This window comes from Haliaeetus albicilla, chromosome 11 (assembly GCF_947461875.1).
Source record: "Haliaeetus albicilla chromosome 11, bHalAlb1.1, whole genome shotgun sequence".
In the NCBI taxonomy this organism is placed as follows: domain Eukaryota; kingdom Metazoa; phylum Chordata; class Aves; order Accipitriformes; family Accipitridae; genus Haliaeetus; species Haliaeetus albicilla.
The window spans coordinates 41,876,075-41,890,037 of NC_091493.1; the positions used below are offsets into that span (position 1 = coordinate 41,876,075).

The following is a 13,963-nucleotide window of genomic DNA, read 5'->3' on the forward strand; positions in this document are numbered from 1 at the left end:
AACAGGCTGCCCGGGGAAGCGGTTGAGTCACCATCCCTGGAGGTATTTAAAAGATGTGTATATGTGGTGCTTAGGGACATGGTTTAGTGGTGGATTTGGCAGTGTTAGGTTAACGGTTGTACTCAATCTTAAGGGTCTTTTCCAACCTAAATGATTTTATGATTCTATAAAGTTTTCTCCACAAAAAATGAAAGGTCAGAAGTATGGTTCTGTACAGAATTCATATGAACCCATTATGCTCATCTGATGCTTATGGACATAATCTGTTAGAGCAACATGGGCATAATTCTAATAGTGGTATTCTAATGCTATCTGTTTTTTGGATAAATGAAAAAATTCAGTCACAAAAAATCTTCTACCTGTCATAACTATTCAGTCTCTTGGAAAGTTTTAAAGGAAATAATGGTACAGTAAAAGTTTCAAAATTAATTTTGCCTCCATCCAAAGCTGAAATCACATTTATACGATGCAATTTCTTAAAACTCCAAAGCTAATAAAACAAAATTAAATACCTGAGGTAAGCTAGGAACAGTGAAATCCATGAGACCCAAGCCATTACATGAATACATTTCTAGACCAACAAGAATTCTTGCCATAGGATTTTGTGCTTCATCATTATTCTAAGCAGAAATAAAAATTTAACATTAAAAGATTTTTTTTTGCAAGTAAACATTATTAAGGACATTAATTGATATGACAAGGTAATAATAACTATGTCTGAAAACCTCAATTTGCATTAAGCAAGTCTTCCTTTCTTTATTGTGCCCTTCTTATGGGGGATTTTATGTATTTATTTATTTATTTTTAATTAACATTGTGAACTCTGAACTACTACAGTTTCAACATTAAAAATATTACATGGCAACAATACAATGAATGTAAATTCCATATATCACTGAGGGATTCCAGTTTTATAGATATAATAAAATAAAAAGATAGGAATAAAATATTACTTTCCAACTGAGTAGATCCATATTCTATATATAAAGAGACTGTATTAAATGTTGATATAAATATAGCTGATTTTTCTTAACATTTTTAAGGTAGCTATTTTATTATTTTAAATGTATGAATTCAAACCCAACTTCGTTATACAGTCATTATATGACAAACATCACCATAAATATTCTTGGCAGCTAAAAACAGAAGGTAGACTTAAGAAATGTAGACTCACTGCTATGCCCAATGTGAAAAATTTGCTGTATTCCATAAAGTTTTATGGAAATGACACCCAAAAATTATTTTCACATTGTATTCAAATATACAGAAGAAAATACACATTGATAATTTCAGTCATTATTAAATGAATTTATGAATTTAATTTTTCAAATAAAAGTTTCAACATTATGCAGGATTTCAGAGAAACAATACCTCCTCCTCAGTCCCAAGTTTACAGCTGATCTGCTGCTGATTTAACTGTTTTGCTTTCACCCATGTAGCAATGATCTGTTGTTGTGCAGCAACAGGTACTGTTTCATTAGGTATGGTTCCAGTTGTCACATTTAGGGCAAATTCACAAATCTAAACACCAAGAAAAAAAAAGACTGAAACATAGGAGAAATGTAGAAAGCTCTTTGCATAGAACATTCCATCCATTAGTTATCTTAAAGTTATTGCACATGCATTTCTAAGCCTAACGACATCTCCATTAAGTCAACCCATACGACGAATAAAAGTTACAGTCCTCAGCCCCAGTTGGTAAGGAACTTCAGTGTGTATTTGGAGAGGACCTATGGTGGCAGGAACTGTAAAAGATGGTAGCTTACTTTCTGCAAAAATTTCTACAATTTAATTTGTATGAATTGTAATATATGACAGCAGACCAAAAAAGACTACAAAAAATGAGGGCTTTGTACCTCTAAGGCAGCTTTGATATCAGGAAGTCCACTGGGATCTACTGAAAAAGGCTGGATGACATTTGCTTTTTCATGTTTCTTTGCTGCAGCTTTTCTGCTTCTGTCTGTCGCTGCATCTTTTTTTTTTTCCTCAGCAAGTTTTGGCTTTGGAATCCAACAAAGAATTAAGCCCCGAGCCAATGCATTACATAACATCAATAAAATCACAGTACTTCTGTAGAAGAAAACAAAAATCGGAACTGCATACTGCATCAGATCAAAATGAGAGGAAGTAATAAAGTTTATTACTTTCAAGTAATAAACATCACTTGAAAATCTAGATTTTTCTTAGAAAGCAAAATTATGGATGTTACAAAAAATTTTCCCATTGGAAATACAAAAAACCACAACCAACTTTCATAGTTTATATCCTATTTTTTCAGCTCTTTCTATAATTGAAGCTTCTATTTCCTCACGGGAAAAAAAATTTAAAAATATTTATGTCAAACACATTTAAAATATACTTTTTTATTAGTGGGCTGCTATGCATGAAAATAATAACCATTTCCTAAAAAATTAACCTAAGCCAAACCCCTCACATAAAACCATTTATTTATTACACTGTATTACTCTTCATGCTGACCAACTGCCGAGCTGGAATTACCTTTTTTTTTTTTTTTTGTGAAGACACAAACTGAATTATGATTAAGAGATTATTGCTGAAACATGCTAATATAAATATCAGAATTAATAAGCAGGTATTACCAGTCTTCATCTCTGCACAAACTGCACTTTACGCTTTGTTCTCAAATACTGTTACAAGAGCCTTCTTTGCTGCTGGTCCTAACAGTTTGCCTAGTGCTGAGGTCACTGTCAATAATGTAGTAAAATTTCTAGGATTTTGTCGCACAGTCAGACTTTGACTTGAGCATCTCCTCCATCATAGTCAATCATTCTCCCATTGCATTTACTACAGAACAGAATTTCTGTAAACCACTGTGGAATCTATGTTCCCATTTTCATGGTCTATGAATGTGCACATTCCCTTTATTTTTTTTTTTCTCTTTCCTATTTCAGAACCAATAGTAACCACCTTACTCCAATTAGAAATATTTAGAATTAATTATATTTACAACATAATTCAATTTCAGAGCAACTGACAACAAGCAAAGACATTTTGAGCTGTCCTGGAAACTCACAGGCTAAGAAAATGTTCCTGATTCTTTCCGACTAGCTTAACAAAATGCTATTTCACATGCACATGTTGCTATTCCACAATGAAGAGAAATTAATATTGCTTAGTCTAAAGTTAATACGGTTTTTAGTGAATAGTAACAAAGAACAAATAGAAAGGATTAAAAAGTCATTTTCACACCACAAAATTAAATTTAACTTCTGAACTACTCTGTATACCAAAGTCCTTCTACTACTAGTGAAAGCCAGCAATAAGTCTTTCACAGCACACAGTGATTTACATTGTTTGTAAAAATATTTTTTGTGTTTTAGAAAAAACCAGCATGTTCATAACCAAACATCTAAATTTACCCATTGTGCCCAACAGTCTTGATGGCTCCAAGAAGAGTCTGCAGATACTCAATAATTTCCCTCTGTCTTCCTGAAGAGATAAGATGTCTATTGTAGTTTAAGATATACACCACAGCATTGTGAACGATCCAGGCTTCATTCAGTTCTTCTCCTATTTTGGCTGCACGTTGAAAGTTTTCCATAGCATACCGAGATAAGTAGTCTATCCATAAACTATAAAATCAGTATAAAGAAGCTTTTATTCCAAAACTTCATCACTAAAAGGAATTATATCATGAGGTTAAATATGCAGTAGTACATCTCAATCAACAACAACAAAAAATTTGTAATTACTTTTCAGTTGCATTTATTAAGTCTTCATCCATTAACTTACATTTTACTTGCATGAGAAGATGACTCAGGAAAGGAATTAGCATCAACATAAAATGAACAGTCTCTGACACTCAAATGCTATTAGCTTAAAAAATAGTGGCTATAGTTCATGCTTCATCCACATGTTTTTTTTAAATGCTGATGTGAATCTACACATCTGTGCTAGAAATCATTAATTAAATATCCATGACAGGACTCTACTTGAATACAGATACAAGTAAGGCATTCCATTCAAATGTTAAGGAGGCGTCTTTTTCACCTAACAACTGCATGTGTTCTTGCACTCAAAGATATCTCCAAATGTTCTGAAATGCTAAAATAACTTTTAATAGAATAACATCTTTTTCATACTCTATGCAATAACTCTTTCAATAACTTTATTTCTTTTTTCTTCTTAATTATCAAGATGTAGCATTACTTAGAAAAAGCAGTATTAAAAATACATTTTTCAATGACCATAAAGAATGGCCATGGTTAAGTCACAAAACCAAAATCACAAACTGACACAGCATATTACTATGTCAACAATGGCATGGGAACACAGTAGACCAAAGTGCTTTTTTCCTATGAGTTCTTAATCTAATTGGGTAAACTCAAAAACAGCTTAGTAGAAAATTTTGGAACAGAATCCTCATCATCTTTGTCCCTTGGTTCTGATCAGTTTATACTTTTTCCCATTTTACTGAACATTTGCAAGCCGTGTGAGAAACTTTACTTAATCTTCAGACTTAATGAACAAACTTAGGGACACAACTCTGACATTCTACTCTTTCATGACATGACTACTGTCACAATAAGGCTAATATTAATATGAATGTGAACAGAAGAGATTTTAAATATCACCTTCAGGATTCTCCCCCCTCTCCTCCTTTGCAAGAAATAATTGTGTGAGACCAGAAAAAAAAAAAGATACTTGCTATGTTCTACTCTCCCTTATTCATTTCAGTTGATTGGATGGAACACTATAGTTTTGCAAACTGAAGTAATTCATTGCATGTATTCGGGCACTCAGACATCATTATAGTTATAGAAGCTTTAAAGCAAGACAAAGAGTTTTTTTATTTGGGGAAATATATTTTTAAATATAGAATTTCATGGTCTAAATGTCAATATAACACAGATTTAATAGTTTTAAAGGTTGGGATACTAGCTTCTGGTTTCAGAGAAATAAACGTTAAATGAAAAATAAAATGCACACTCCACAATGAAAGCAAACTAAAGAAAAATTATTTCAAATTATTTTTTATATTCTTTTCCCATTACCATGACTACCTACAAATATGAAGCATCTGGTAACGATGAATTTTACTAAGAAGAAAACTTGCAAAAATTATCATCTGTGTGTGATAATAAAAATCTGTCAGGAGTTCCAAGGTCTTGTTATATATTAAAGAAAAGTACCTGTATGTTTTCCATTCTGGATCACTTTTGGGAAGATATGAACCATTTCCTGGATGATACTGGCTTGTACCTTCTGGAGGTACAGCATGATCATTCAGTTCAATTCCCTGCAATCTTAATAAATGAACAGTTGCCTGGAAAGATACAGAGAAATAAATTTTCTACCCAGGTTATCATTGTGAAAATAGACCGTGACTTAGTATTAGTGTTGTTACCTCTTCAAAAATTAAGAAATACAAAATGCTTTTTCAGATGTTGTACACGCATGTACAACTATATGAAATACAATGTAAAATATTTATATTTATATTATTTATATTTATAATATATTTATATTAAAAAATATTTTAGTGGTCATGGATGATGGTTGGACTCGATGATCTTGAAGGTCTTTTCCAACCTAAATGATTCTATGATTCTATGATACATCATAATCTTCCAATTGTCTACAACTAATTTTACTAAGTAATTTCATTGAGATATTTTATATCTATATATATATTTTTTTTAATCATGCTGGAACTTTAAGGCTCCAGAAATATAATGTCACATGTCAAACATTTACAACAGAATCCCTGCAGTGAAACTATTGCTATAGTTACTTTCACACAGTATTTTTATAAAGATGCTTCATGAAACTACTTCTTCCTTTAGTTCCTATGGAGATAGACAAAAATTAAACTCAGAATTCCAGTGCTTTAAGATTTATACGTAAAATTATACATAAAATAAAGCTAAATGAAACAAATTTGAATGGCAAATTATTGAGTGAGTGCAATTTATTTACCTCTGCGTTAATGAATCTTATTTCTGCTAATATTCTGAGTAAATCTCTTTCAAAAGAGAAGGATTTAGCAGGTAGTAATGATTCTCCTGGTAAGCTGTCACCTTGATCATCATCTATCGTAGTTGTACTAGCTTTCTTCTTCTGTGCTAAAAATAAATAAATAAATAAACCCATTATTATTACCATGCAAATCAGAAAAAAAAAAATCACCTTCATTTTAAAATTTTAAATCCCTACACATTCTTAAATCCACAAGCAAGAGTTAACAAGTACAGGTTTAAAATTACTTCAACTCAATATTTTTTTTCATCAGTACAATTTATTGCGCTCAAAACCCACTGCATTTGTGCATAAACTTCAATATTTGCAGTAAATAACTTGCTCCAGTTATAACATGCATATTGAAATTACATTAGTATGAATATAACCCATAGCTTCTAGTTCAATTTTATTGCTTCAATGGAAGTGGAGTGCTGGACATTATGCTGGGGCTAAAATCTCACTTGTTTAAATCATGGATGGGGTTGACTTTATGGCAACATACACATCAATAAAGAGAAAAACAGCATTATTTTTCTTTGGTTTAATAATGAAGAGAAAGGACCAAGATTATTTTAATATAAACACGAAGTAAGGGCATAAAAGCTGTCACAGTGGGTTCCCTCTATGTTGTTGGCAAACAGTGAGTGTTTAAGGAAAGGCATAAAAAGTAGGATACGCAAAGCTACGTTTTTTTCCTGGCCTATCTTCACAGTTTTTCAGAATCTGTGTCCAAACAATCTCCTGAACCAGAGGTTCTGTTTGATCCATCAGGTCCAATACTCTGATAAATCTAACTTATTAGTCTTTGACTAATTTTTTAAATCATACTTCAACAGTCAAAAATAACCTTTTAATTTGTGTTAAAAAGTAATGTTTTTGTTTTCTTAAAACCCACAGTTTTATAATTTGACTGGTTTGCTCCTGGTTCCTAGACTAATCACATGTATTTACTTTCTCCTCACTAGCCATGTTTCATCTTTCAAATCTTTTTCAAACTAAAGGGAAAAAGAAGTACTTGCCAGAAACTCAGGGCAACCATGCACCAAAAGCATCATTAATAGGAACTGGTATGTTCTATTTCTGTAACACCAGAACACCTTGAATTATTTGCCTTTATTCAGGCCTGACAACCCAGCAAGCCTCTGTAGAGGGTATTCACAGTACAATCATTATTGTTGCCCTATCCTCAATATGATAAAGACTATCTTTCATTTTCCTCACCCACAAATCTAACAATTAGTAGTAGGAAAGTAAAATTAACTGGAACATGAAAATGAACGGTGTCAACAGTTCTCAGAGAACTCCAGTCAACCATAAATTTCTCTTCCTGCCTTGAGTATCTACAAGCTTATTCACGTTTCATTTAACTACAAGTAGTATTCCCACAGTTAGAAACTGCCCAGAATAGATTACCTCAACTGCTCCACCAAATGCAGCATTCTTTCCTTTGCATTTACAGAAACATGCAGCACTCAATGGTAAGTATGAATGGATTTCCAGGAGGCCACTCTACAGTTCTTGAGAATGGAGACCTTCATCGAGGTCACAGTTATTGTTTGATTTCTAGTGAAGTTCTGCTTCTGAAAGCATCAACTAACTTCAGCAACCTCGTAACAAACTTCGATTGAACCATTTGAAATGCTTCTGAACAGAGATGGAAAGTGTCTTGATCTCCTGCCTACGCTGGAAAAGTGTTTAGACTGACACAGACAGAATTATAAAGCCCTGTAAACATTCAGAGTATGAGAAAGACACCTTTACCTTGGAGATGCAAAACATGTGAAAGAAAAAAAGAACATACCAGTTTCTATTAATGATGCTTTTGGTGCATGGTTGCCCTGAGTTTCTGGCAAGTACTTCTTTTTCCCTTTAGTTTGAAAAAGATTTGAAAGATGAAACATGGCTAGTGTGGAGATGCAAAACTTGTGAAAGAAAACAGGTAAACTAATGCCCTATTTTAAGCGGACCTTGGAAACAAATCTAGAGAAAAAATGTGGAATACGTTTAATTAAAATTGGCTAGAGAAAAAAAAAAACAGCCAACAGGGTGTGTACTAGAATTTCATCTATTCTTAAAGGTGAGTTTTACCAACTCCCAGGCAAAAAAAAAACCCTTTAACGGATATATGTAAAAGTCAGCAAGTATCTAGTGGTTTGAAAGTGCTCTTTCCCTGAGTTGAGAACTCTTGTAACATGTGCAGTAGGTTTCCAGCAGACCCTCAAGGAACAAGCACAAACAATATGGTGGATACCTCAGAGGAACCACTAATAAGGGTATAAAGGGTAAAAAATGTTATCGCGTGAGTATCATACAAAGGGACTGATAATCCATTTTTCTTCGGCTTCCTCAGGTAATTGACAGAGATGGATAATATGGACCTAGATGACCATTAAGGAATGAACTTATTTTCTGAGACAGGTAGATATATTTCATGTAAGTACTTTTCTTTAGCACTGGTGAAACACTTCTGAAGGCAGAGTATGGTTTCAACAGAAAAACATAATGACTGATTTCTAGATTCAGAGGTAGAAAGAATATTCCATGTATGCCAACATGCAGTGACAGATGAGAGTCTCAGGGAACTTCGGGAATGGGAGGGAAGAACATAATAATATTGGCTGACTCCTTCAAGTAACTCTAATAAATGAGGAAAAAGTTCCTCTTAACAACATTCAAAATAATTTGTTCACTTACTTTTTTTAGATTTTGTTACCTTCCTAAACAAAGTATCATCATACAAGAGACAAAATCTGCATGCTGCGCGGCAGACATCCCATACTTCTTGTTTACGTGCAACTTTTGCCAAATCTGCCCAAAGTATAATTCTACCAAAGAAAAAGCATACATAAAATTACTTCATAAGCAGGGTTATCTTCCACACTTCAGGATTGACAAAAAAATGTCAATAATGATGGCCATCATAAATAAAATTTTAAATCTAACAAAAATTAATAAATGGAAGACTTCTTGCCAGTAGCAAAGATAACACTATTATTTTATTAATTAAAAAAAAAAATCCCCTCAGCATATCAAGAGTGGGACAAAATTCCTATGTAACTATACCAAAATTTCAAAATGTGTGTGACACCCCTAATTATCTATTTTGTAAAATGAACTAAACTAAATATTGCAAAACTGATACTGAGAGTTTCAAAATAAGCCTTGAAAACAAGTTTGGATTTAGAATTTTTTAGAAAACAATTTATTTTTAATTTCAACACAGGAATTTTTAGTGCAGCAAAAAAAAAAGGAACAAGGAAACACCTCCTTTTAAATAAAGAATGGTAAAATGACATACAAATAGTCAAAACAAAACCTGTGGTTTTCCTACAGACTAATCTTGCTGACTCTCAGAATGGACCACTTCATTTCTTTATCAAAAAAGTTATAGCATGCAATGTGGTACAAGGACCTAAAAAGACACTTCAGCAAAGTTTAAATTGTACATCAAGTTATTCAGTCTTCCAGCCTTAATCCACTCATTCTTCTGTGTGTTTAGTTCATATCAATAGAATAGGTGAGTTCATGTGTGCATGTGAGAGTAGATTAGAAATAGCAAAAGAATAAAATTACGCATAGCATGTGAACATAATGGAACTTTGCAGACATAAAGTTAAACACATGATTAAATGCTTTGCCAGGTCTGACTGAAGTATTCAGCCCGTTACAAGGTATCATCAGTAACTTAACAGCTGCACTAAGAAACTGCCCCATTAGAGATTTCTACACAAGATTGAAAGAGACTTTTCTTGTCCATACTTATTACCTCTCCCTGCCACCTTCATTTCTTAAGTGTTCCAAATGTTCATCAACTTTCTCCACGCTTTTATTATGGTGTTGTGCTTTTGCACAGAGGTAGCTTATTTGACTCCTACTTTTACCTGAGGAAACTTTGCAAAGAAAAAAGAATTTAAGGTAATCTTTAAGTATTAGATATTAAAAAATCCACATGAAGGGTATGCAATTTGATTCTTAACTACTTTCTGAAACAGTTGAAATCCAGCCCTTTCAGTCCTTCAAGCTTTCCCCAAACCAACCAACCAACCAACATGAAAAAAATGACACTCCACCAATTCTGTTTTTCCTATATCTTCAGATATAGTTGTCCCATACAAAACCTGATTTATGCTTGTTTGGCCCCAAATATCTCAAGTACAGCTCTTTTCTGACAGGACATGCATTGCTCTAACTAGCCTCAGTAAAGAGTAAATGGATGAATTAATACATAAAGTTCACATTCATCCTGAATTTTAAAAACACTTATCTAATCAAACACATTTTCAATCAATATTAAACTTTGTTGTTTTGTTTTAATTTGAAAATACTAACTTTTGTTTTACTTAGTCAACAAGATATTGGGCAAAAATATTAAACAAAGAAATAACCAACACAGAGAAATGATGCAAGGGAGGAACAAGCTGGCCACCTGAGGTAGAAAATTACTCCTGTGATACACATACATAAAAAAGAGATTTTTTTTGCAGTGTAATGACATAGAGGAGACACTTTGCATTAGAATACAAGTAAACTTGATGTGACTGGGAAATCCAATGAGTTTGTACATTCACTTGAATCTAAGCGATGGTCCCTAACATAATGCAGACTAAGTTTTAACTTGATCCTCAAAAAATTTGCCAAATAGTAGCAGCAAATACACATAAAGTATTTCTGGCTTTAAAATTTATATAGATAAGTAGGTTCACTTACATTCATTTACAATGAAAATAGGAAGGCATAGCGTCTTACCCATTCTTGCTAAAAATATTTTGCAATGCATTATCCAGCATATGATAAGGCTGTGTTACCTAACTAAACACAGAGATCAACTAACAGAAATTGTTCAGTATAATACATAATGACAGTAATATCATGTAAGGTTGTAGGGTAAAGAACTGTGGATTTAAAAAGTACATTGTTCTCTTGATCTATGGGTACAACTCTCACTAAATTAGGCCAGCAGACACATCAGAAAAGAATGAAATGTTGATGCACAGTTATTTATGCAACTTAAAAGAAAAAATAACCTTACAAATCTGATGTCCTGTCCTATGTATATTTGAATAATACAGTTGCATATTTTCTTATTCCTTCAATAAACATGTTTAAGTTTGTTGTAACATAAGTGTCATGGAAAAAGCAAAAAACTCACTCTTTGGATGACAACCTCAGGAACAACTGAAATCTTTCAAAACAAAATTTTATAAAACATTGTATCAAACAGATAGAGGGTATTGTAATAATTGTAATATTGTGATAATCTCACTCATTTTAATGGCTTATCTTGGGACACTAACATGTGGTAAGATTTATTCTGAGGAAGTCTGGATATAATTTTAGAGTTGTCAACTGAAAATTCGAGAGCAAGTAGAAACACATGCATGCTTTTAATTCTCTTAATTGCACAAATACAATGCATTTTATCACCTTAAATCATGTATGAAAATGTTTTCCAACAAAATAGTTTTCTCAAATGTACTGCACAAAGTGGGATTGTTGATTCTGTAAATAACACTCTTACTTCTAAGTCATCAGCTGATCAAGTTTGAAATGAGAATATGCAAGGTAAACATTTTGGCCTGGCTGAATAGATGGCGTGAGAAAACCACATGGCCTTCCATGGTAGGAACAGGCTGCTTTGGAAGCTACAGGACTTCTTCTGTAGCATTCCCTTCCTTCAGCATAATCTCTACCCTGGGAGTACACTGGGTATATTCAGAAAGTTAGTTAAATTAGTCACACGTTTGCTTTATTGCCAAGATAAGATAAAACAGTTCAAGCAATCTGGAAAATCCGTTCCCTGTCCACTCTTCTTCAACAACAGGCTGTATAGTCACAAACCAAAACTGTTTGTGGCATAAGGAATACACCTATTTACGATCCATGTTTTAGACAGTAAATAATGAATTCATGCCTAAATCTCTGTGCAAAACATGATCTCCCAAAAGCAAGATTTTAGAATAGAAAGACAATTACAATATAGAATGAATACCCAATATTGTATATAATTAACAGAATATTATGGGGTGAAACTTCTGAAAATACCACTTAAAACTGCCCTTGGGTAAGAACATTTAGAAGTTGCACATAGTGAAAATAAGATTACAGCATAATAAGATTCAGATGAATTCAGAGGGGAAAACAATAGCATTTCCTCTTCCAGTATCACAATATAAATCTTAGATCCCTAATGAAATTGATAGGAGCTTTGCCACAGAATTCAGCAGAACTGTCCCTTCACCTGTATTGCAATGTTCTCTACCTGTTGCCACTAGATGTTATGTCCAACCTTTAAGACTATGCAAAGCAGTCAAAGCATAGTAACTTTAGTCATGCATATGTACGTTACCTTTAGCTTCATTTTCACTGTCAAGGACTATTTGAAATGAATCAGGAGCTAGTGCAAGACCTGCATTTACCAGAAGGGACCTCTTTTTCCTCACATTATCCTTCTGCTTTCCCCTTTTAGCCTACATAAAGAAAAGAACTAATTGTTATAAGGTTCATTTTTATTATATTCCTATTTATGTATCTTATTTATTAAACATAAGAGAATGCAGATCATATAACTTGGTACTACCAAAAAAATACCTATAGGAATTGTGCATCTTCATATATCTTACACATCATTCCACAGTATTACTGTTTTTGAAAGTGACTGTAGAACTTTGGTTGATCTTGACATGAATACATCAAGGATAACCGAATACAAAGTACTGTTCATGCTCCTCATGGATCTTTACAGTATATTCCTCAGTGTATAACCTGTCATTATGTTATACTTTCTTAAATAAAGAACAGTATTTATTTAGAAACCAACAATAACATTTCCATTTTGCAATAACTAGGAATTGCTACAAAATACAAAAAATTCCTAGTCCACTCAGAATTAGCCAAAGTCAGAGGAGGTGTAAGTGCTTTTTTTTAAAATGACATTTAAACAGAGTAAGCTTGCATGGAAAAGCATTAAAACTTCGCTCTGCTTTGTCCTAACAATAGACATATCAACTCACCAGCAGCTTTCCAGTACTGATTTTAGATTCAGTGAACACATCTTAATTTCTCTGAATATCCCAAAATGGTGTATAGCTAAAATTTCTTTCAGCCAACTAACAATCAGTTGCCAACATGATTTTTGTTCAGGTGCTGAAGCACCACAACAGAATTAGACACAATAAATCTTGACAATGACTACACTGTGACTTTAGACTATATTATTTATTGTCATTTGTAAGTGTGACATAATACTGATTTATCTTGAAACCAGCTAGGATTTTTAGAATCATAGAACAGTTTGGGTTGGAAGGGACCTTTAAAGGTCATCTAGTCCAAGCCCCCTAAAATGAGTAGGGACATCTTCAACCGTATAAGGTTGCTCAGAGCCCCGTCCAACCTGACCTTGAACGTTTCCAGGGATGGGACATCTCCCACCTCTCTGTGCAACCAGTTCCAGTGTTTCACCACCCTCATTGTAAGAAACTTCTTCCTTATATCTAGTCTAAATCTGCCTCTCATCTTTCTTACAAGCTCCCTTTAGGTACTGCAGGGCCACAATAAGGTCTCCCCAGATCTTTCTCTCCTGCAGGCGGAATAACCCCAACTCTCTCAGCCTGTCTTCATAGGAGAGGTGTTCCATCCCTTTGACCATTTTTGTGGCCTCCTCTGGACCTGCTCCAACAGGTCCATGTCTCTCCTGTGCTGAGGACCCCAGAGCTAAATGCAGTACTGCAGGTGGGGTCTCACCAGAGCGGAGCAGAGGGGCAGAATTACTTCCCTTGACCTGCTGGCCATGCTTCTTTTGATGCAGCCCAGGATACAGCTGGCTTTCACGGGCACACATTGCAGGCTAATGTGCAGCTTTTCATCCACCAGCACCCCCAAGTCTTTCTCGGGATTGAGGGCTGCTCTCAATCCCGTCACTCCCCAGCCTGTATAGATACTGGGGGTTGCCGTGACCCCTGTGCAGGACCCTGCCCTTGGCCTT

At 33.9% G+C, this 13,963-nt stretch overlaps 1 protein-coding gene across 1 annotated transcript in view; it reads right to left on the reverse strand.

The window, feature by feature from the left end:
* The window catches only part of CFAP46 (cilia and flagella associated protein 46), a 91,838-nt gene that overhangs the window by 56,974 nt on the left and 20,901 nt on the right, over positions 1-13,963 (reverse strand). The window contains exons 13-21 of the mRNA XM_069797318.1: positions 12,329-12,449; positions 9,749-9,872; positions 8,677-8,807; positions 5,941-6,086; positions 5,154-5,287; positions 3,381-3,593; positions 1,857-2,070; positions 1,372-1,521; positions 513-620 (exon numbers count right to left, since the gene is read on the reverse strand). Coding sequence (XP_069653419.1) covers positions 513-620; positions 1,372-1,521; positions 1,857-2,070; positions 3,381-3,593; positions 5,154-5,287; positions 5,941-6,086; positions 8,677-8,807; positions 9,749-9,872; positions 12,329-12,449 — 1,341 coding nt within the window. The remainder of the gene's footprint in view (positions 1-512; positions 621-1,371; positions 1,522-1,856; positions 2,071-3,380; positions 3,594-5,153; positions 5,288-5,940; positions 6,087-8,676; positions 8,808-9,748; positions 9,873-12,328; positions 12,450-13,963) is intronic.